At 36.9% G+C, this 7,351-nt stretch overlaps 1 protein-coding gene across 1 annotated transcript; it reads right to left on the bottom strand.

The window, feature by feature from the left end:
* Positions 1–562: 562 nt before the first annotated feature.
* Positions 563–7,198, bottom strand: LOC140749145 (uncharacterized). The gene is made up of 7 exons (XM_073082183.1): positions 6,924–7,198; positions 5,818–6,795; positions 4,806–5,730; positions 3,555–4,714; positions 3,352–3,469; positions 2,778–2,905; positions 563–2,690 (listed from the first exon to the last, which is right to left on the bottom strand). The coding sequence occupies exons 1-7, from the start codon at positions 7,051–7,053 to the stop codon at positions 703–705; spliced, it is 5,427 nt and encodes a 1,808-aa protein (XP_072938284.1). The 5' UTR covers positions 7,054–7,198; the 3' UTR covers positions 563–702.
* Between the last annotated feature and the right edge of the window lie 153 nt (positions 7,199–7,351).

The following is a 7,351-nucleotide window of genomic DNA, read 5'->3' as shown; positions in this document are numbered from 1 at the left end:
TTTAAATTCTAAGAGCGTCAGTATTGTAGCACTGACGCGGCGGGACGCTTTCGATCGCGTGTTTGTATGAGTGCGCGCGCGTTTTTTTTTATTTTATAATATAGGAGTACCAGACGAGCACACAGTCCACCTGATGGTAAGTGGCTACTGCCACCCTGCCACATAGACCTCTGTAATCTACCCCAGATAGGATTAGATATTCCTACCTGAGGTCGGCCACATGGGCCGCTACCCCTGAGGACTAAGCTGGAACGCCTCGGAAAAGAATATCTCCCTTACCACACCATTCATAGCGGAACACTGCACCGCTTAACACTGCTGCTATTAGGTAGAAATAGGTGTGGCAGTGGTGCACCCAGAGTTGAATCACAAAGGGATCAAACCTCCTTTAACAGTGTGATGGCTTCTTACACGCGCGGCGAGCAGCCGTTCTTGTAGTACTATTTCTCCAAACTTGTACAGCCTCGCCGCGCGCAGCAACAGATTCCAAGTAAAAAAGTTATTGTCTAATTTAAGAAGAAAACTAGTGGACGTACTAACCAACTACAAAAATAATCTATAATTATCAGTTTTATAAACACTTTTAATTAAAACAAGAACTTTAGCTCAAAACATGGCAAATTTTGTCTAGCTGAGAAATCATAACTTGTATGCGATATGGATAATGCATTGTGTTATATTAATTTAATAAATTAGTTATTATTAATTGTACATCTCTTCTTCATATATTTCAGTGTGGAAAAAAACTTTGGGAAACGACAGTGCAGCGAATACCGTAAACACCAGAATGGAGTATAATGTCACAAGCATACCTCTTTTCATTTTCATTACATGATCAAAATCCGGTTCCATTTGAAAACAAGTATTAGTGCTCGGGACCTTATTGGCACGGTGAAAACGGTTACCTATTACAGTAAGCTCTTCCATTTTCGTAGCTTCACTCTGCCCGTGAGGAAATCCGTCTTCTTTCTTATCATTTAAGTGGTCCAAGTCGTTTGAATTACCTTTTAATACCTCCGGCTCATTTTCAATACCCAAATTGGTCACAACTTTAGTTGAAGTTTCAATTTTCGGAAGTTCTAAAACCTTGTTAAAAGCTGCATTGGAATATAAGGTTTCGTACTCCGCAAATGAGTAGATAGAATGGGTTGATGGTTCTCTTTTGATATTAATAACAGAATCGGTTACGTTAGTGCCGTGATTTATTGTAAGTGACAAAAAACACGAAGGCACATCCGTTAACTTATTCGTATACCGTTTTTCGAAGTCGACGTTTACTTCTTTATCCATATTTTGTGGTTTATAGAAAGTTAGCGATGCTTTTTTGGTAATATTATTTTCAATATCAAGAATCTCTAATCGATGTTCATCTTTCGTCATTTTTAAAGAATATAGGCTGGAATGAGAATCTATTTGTTTAAGTTTATCCAGTGAGGATGTACAAACTAAATCTCGATAATTGTTGTCAACTGAACTCTCTTGAGTAGCGGCATTACTCAATATAATTTCTAGCTCTTTACATTGACTTTTGTATTCTTTTGCGTCGTCAGTGTTTTTGTCATAAGCTTCGCCAGTTATTTTTCGTATTTCATTAAGAAGCCCCATTAAAATATCTAAGGAGGTACTGTGATCAATATTTTCCGAAGGATTGCTTGCGGTCTCTTGTTTAAGTAATCCTTCGCTGTTATGTGGTGCTTTTGAAATTGCTGGAATATCTTCGACTTTATCAATTTCTTCATTTGTTAGTTGCTCTGGTTGTACTTTAATATTTTTGTTTTCTTCTACAGTATTAATATTTACATTATCAATTGACGGGTTAGATTCTGCAATATTAGCCTGTGTAGCTTGCTCTAGACAAAACTCAGTATATAGGCCTTTAAAACATTGACTAGTTTTATGGAATTTACTAGCATTCTTATCAATATTTTCATTTAAGGGTAATTCTTCTTCGGATTCATCTACGTTTTTATTTAGCATTTTGAGACATGGAGTCATGGTGCTACTTTGAACCGAATGGTAAGTTGGAAAAGCATAACCAATAGTGGCAACTTGCATTGGAATATTTGTAAAGCCCCAATTGATATGCGTATTGGACAGTGCTGCCAAAGGTTTTAGTGCCGACAAAGATTCTGTCTTGGAATCATTTGTTTTTAGGCTCTGTGATAGACTTGATTTAACTAGCAATGAGCCGGCGTCACCAGACTGTACCACTATAACCTGCTGCAGAGACTGCTTCGGCGTTAACGTTAAATTTTTGATCCTCAGTCGTTTTGGGAAGGCACCCACTGATATTTTCTGATATAAAGCATTCTCAAGTTTTCGTAATTCGGTTGCGGAATTGAACGGTTGTACATCATAGGTCACGGAATCAACGGAACCAATATTTCCATCGACGATATTGTCCTCGAGTATCTTGTCTTTCGAAATACTTGCTACAGCTGTCACTATATTTTTATCTTCGAATATATCAACGGGATAGTCTGATTCCGATATCGGCTCTTCGGTTTTCAACAAGCTGTCAGTCGACATTTTTTGTAAACCGTCATTACTTGACTTAGACGTTGATTCTTTACATTCCTGGAGAACCGATAAACAAGGTACATTGGAATTTATCATCGTATCTATCATATGATGCAGCTTATTTCCAAGGGCAGTGGATTCTTCCGCAATAGGGGATGAAGTCATTGACGCTTTAACAAAAATATTTAGTTTTTAGTTATTTGAATATAATTAAATACTAAATTAGTTAATAGGTAAAAATGTAAAATGTACAATACCCAATTCGATGTCATTCGGAATTAGAGGTACCCGTGACTTGTGTACTTCATGGCCAATAAGCTGACTAGTATCTATCGGCCCATAATGACTATTTACATATGATTCTACGGCAACCATCTTCTTTTTTCTAAAACAAATATTTATATTGTACTTAAATGATAGCTCGTCTTATTCCTTAAGACTTAAGTGATTAGAATCGAATCCATAGCAGGAAGGAATGATTTGTCAAAGTTAATAATAAAAACGCTTTCTACACTCACAGCCCCACACTAGGATCCCCTGTGTCGTGGGTGCTATGGACACACACATAGACAAATACACAAACACCCAGACCCAGAAACAGAAATCTAAATTCATCATTTAGATATCTGTCTGGCCGGAGATCGAACCCGGGACCCTTTGCCCGTCAGACCGGTATGGTGGCCGTTCCGCCACGCGGGTCGTCAACACACCCTATACACTTATACACTTGATGTGTATTCGAAATTGATTACTTGCTAGATTACTAGAGTATGATTAAAATTAACTATTAACATTTGAAGAACAATTGAAATGTTCAATAAAAACACTTACAAATTTTCTGGAGTTTCAGGAATCATGCTTTGCCTGCAAGATGATTCAGCTGGTGGTTGCGTCGCACGTTTCCTGGCAGGGCTATTACTAGCCGAACGTCTGGGTCTGATATTTTTTTCTAGACAAACATAATAGTTCGTATACCATGATAGTGCATAAAGGTTTTGTTAAAACACAATAAAATATAATTCACCTTTACACACCTATTGGTGGTACTGTGGAAGCAGCTGGTTTACCTAAAGGCACTGGCAACGTGTCAGGTCCTTTACGCTTATATCTTGCTAGAGTATTCCCTGTAGTTTTTTCTACGAGAGGAGTGGACGTTGTCGACCGCTGCGCTCGGTATGTAGGTATGTTTCTCCCATACTTATTTTGATATTCTTCATTATGCGCTTGAATGTACGACTTCTTTGGCTGAGCTAAAGTATTTAATCTTGAAAAAGGTTTAGAAGGACCTCGAACAGCTTCACCTCTCGCTTCCTTGGCTTCGTCTATAATATCCGCTAAATTTCTTTTTGCAGTCTTACTCACGTGCTTTTCATCAGTGTATGTAGCCTGGTGTGGAAATTGGGGGGAATCAATTATCTGGTACGGCCGAGGTCGCCTTTCTTTAGAGGGTAAGAATCTGGCTGATATTGGTGTTGGATCTTTTACTTGTTCATGTCGTTGTTTCTTTGAAGAGCCTTGACGGGAAATCGTTCTACCATCAGCAAGTACAAGATCCGTTTTTCTTTGGGTCTTATGTCTCGTTTTTTGAACATTGTCAAATTCATGAAGCAATTGTGATATTGCTTTTAAAGGATTATCAGGATTTTTTGGATTTTGAGGGGATGGACTGGCTATATTACGCTTGCGATCTGTCTTGTTCCGGTCTGTATCCACTTTTTGTAATTTTGAGCTAATTATAACTTTGGGCACTATCGCAACAGGGGCTTCTTTTCTCTTTTTATCTTTTATCGCGTGTTTACCAGGAGTATTGCTTTTTTCGAAACTAAAACTACTAGGATTAGACGAAATGACATGATGTTTTACGCTAGTACCACTATCACTGGCTTGGATTGTAGAGCTTCTTCGACCGGCGACTAAATGTATATTTTCCGAATTATTTGATGCTTGTCTTGTCGAATTCAGTATTTCATCTTCATCCAGTTTTCCCAATTTTTTCATTAAATCGTATATTTTATCTATGCTTTTTCTACATTCTACCGGCGTAGTAGTTTTTTTGAGATCATTTTGGTGTGTATTTGATAGACCATTTGTTTTAGGAGTATTTTCAGGAACTAAATTACATCCGCTTTGCGATGTTACGAGATCCATGCGATGTTCATCGCTTTCTTTAGATTCTTGATATTTTTCTTTGTTCCTGCAAGAATTAATATCAATAATTAGAAGTTAATAATGATCGTACCAGTTTATTTACAAGACAACACAGGATATTGAAACAATAGCCTCACCTATTCGTATTTTGAATTGGAATCGAATCACCCTCGCTTATACTAGTATCTGAGCCAGATGATTCAATCAAATGGGAAAACAGATTGACATTAGTGTCATAATTTGATAAAGGTGAATCATAATTCGATAAATTTTGCGTTGGATACGTTTCTTCATAGAAATGTCGTTGCATCTGCATGACTGTTTCCGTAGTGCCATCGTCAAAGGAACTTTTGTCTAAGCCAATAAAGGAAGCTTTCACAAATTCATTTTCATTGTCATCTTTTCTTATATCGGTCTCCTTTTTCTGCCATTTGCGTGATTTTTTCGATACGTTTTGATCATGGTTCACGGTTTCACCGTAGATTGAATTATAGAATGATTTGTTACTAATTGACAATTTTGTTACTGAACTTGATGGTTGAGCCATAACGGCCCCCTTTCCATATTTATGTTTTGTTATTTTGCAATTTTCACCTAACGCTATTTTCCTTTTCTTTTCTCTTATTTCTAGAAGCTTCTTTCTTTTCTTCTCTTCCATAAAATGAGACTGGTTCTCGTAAGGAGACTTTATTCTCACTCTAGTTGGAGATTTTTTTTTAGTCAGAGATGCTTCTTCAGATTCCTCAAAAAGTGGAGTTAGCATGCTTAGCTTTTGCATAGTGCATTGTAACTCATCTGGTGTCATAAGCGTAAAGTCTGTGTTTGTTTTTAGTGCTTCCATCGATACTTTTTGTTTTAATAAGCTTTTATCAATGATACTAGATTGAGTTGAATTAAAATAAATACTGGTTGCTTCGGAACTTTCACTTTTGTTAGATAGGGAGAGTGATTGTGATAGATTAATCGCACCCACACTTGGAAGCTCTTCATCATCATCTTCGTTTATTTCAATGATTTTTACGCGTTTCTCTTCATTTTCTTGGTACTGTAATCCATTGGGTTCTGAAACAAAAAGTTAATATCTTGTTTATTTCTTAAGTAATCAGTAAACTATTTATTAATAAATAATCATATAAATATTTTAAGTACCTGACGTTGCAATAGACGGTATTTTTTGTAAAATCATAATAGAATTTATGTTACTTATTACATGCCCCGAATCCGAACGTTTTAGTTGGAAAACAACGTCTACACGGGGCTTTTCTTCTTTATCGGGCGTATCGTCGAGATTCAAATCTTTTTTACAGCTTATAATTAGGTTATCAGCACATCGTCCGCTAAATAATTTATAAGAACCGCAGATTAACTTTGGCACCTCAATAATAATTTTTTTCTCTAAAATTTTAGACAAAGATCTCACGTCTACTTCAGAATGGACAATGTCATCCCATGTGCTCCTATGTCCATTGACTTTGCCTTCCACGTGCAGCGGTATACTTACCGACGTCGCTAGAACTTTTGCAGCGTCAGGACTTGGAATTTTTAAATCATTTGCTACTTCTCTCCATTTCTGTTTAGCTTTGTCAGTTAAGTAATCCCCGTTGCTGATGCGCTTCAATTGCTCGATGGTATGCTGCACATATTTTATTATGTTGTCCATGTAAAAATTGTAATTATCCTCAAGGCGCTTGCAACAGATGTAATCTAGCAAGGATGCTGGAAGCATCGTTTCAAATCCCATACACTCAGGAATGTTTATGTTTTTTAACTGTTGCTTGATATAAGGGTCTTTAAACAGAAACTGCCTGTCATATTCTGTAGTTAAATTTGGTGGTTGTATTTTAATATCACCAAATTTGTGGCATAGAGTATGTTGAATAGATGACATATTATTGATGAGGTCAATTCTTTCGTTGTTGATCAAAAACACATCTTGCAAGTCTTCATTGCTATAAATTTCGCTGACATCAGAGTCTTCAGACTCCCTGTCGTCCTTGTACACCACTGTTTCGACATGCTGGTTGGGAGCTTTACGTTGCAGGTCATTAGCGTCGGACATGAGCTTGGTGCCTACATCAATATTTTTATATAATATTACTAAGTCCCCAGTACTCAGAGACTGCTCACCTGCAAAATTATATACTTCTAATTATTCACTATACCTATATATTGCGAAGCAGCAAGGTACTAAAAATACATTTAAGACGAAAAACATTAGAATAACATTGATAACTATCAAAAGAGAGCTGTCTCACCGTTAATGTCATAGCTGTGGTCCCTGGCCATCAACTCGAACAGCTCGTCCGCGGTCCGGTACTCGCTGGCGTCCTGCGCGGCGCCCGGCCCCGCCCGCCCCTCCTCCTCCGACACTCCACTTATCAACATTACTCCAATTTAGTGCACACGATAAAAACCCGAACGAATAAGCAAAGTGAATAATACGAAAATATAGTATATTCCTACAAAACACAAAGGACAAAAACGTCTCTATTGTAAAATTTTATGTCGTCATTTTTAACCCGAAGAGAATTTATTTCAAAGTTGTCACTAATTTGAAATTAGATTTGTTAACTTTTTTTATTTGTAAAACCAGGTTCATTTTTTTAATATATTCATACAGACAGTATTTGTTAATATGGACAGACTGTATTTGTTATTTTTGTACATAAATAAATAGGCTCAT

This window comes from Epargyreus clarus, unplaced genomic scaffold (assembly GCF_041222505.1).
Source record: "Epargyreus clarus isolate Ecla_fem2 unplaced genomic scaffold, WU_Ecla_fem_2.2 ptg000017l, whole genome shotgun sequence".
In the NCBI taxonomy this organism is placed as follows: Eukaryota; Metazoa; Arthropoda; class Insecta; order Lepidoptera; family Hesperiidae; genus Epargyreus; species Epargyreus clarus.
Note: the sequence above shows the minus strand (reverse complement) of the source record. Positions and strands in the feature narration are given on the sequence as shown.

What these genes read in the sequence shown, in the direction of transcription:
- LOC140749145 (XM_073082183.1), bottom strand. Translation starts at nt 7,053, where the DNA reads ATGTTGATAAGTGGAGTGTCGGAGGAGGAGGGGCGGGCGGGGCCGGGC. An exon ending in ACCGTCTATTGCAACGTCAG is followed by an intron (nt 5,731 to 5,817) that starts GTACTTAAAATA and finishes TTTTTGTTTCAG; the next exon opens with AACCCAATGGATTACAGTAC. An exon ending in TCCGAATGACATCGAATTGG is followed by an intron (nt 2,691 to 2,777) that starts GTATTGTACATT and finishes TTTTTGTTAAAG; the next exon opens with CGTCAATGACTTCATCCCCT.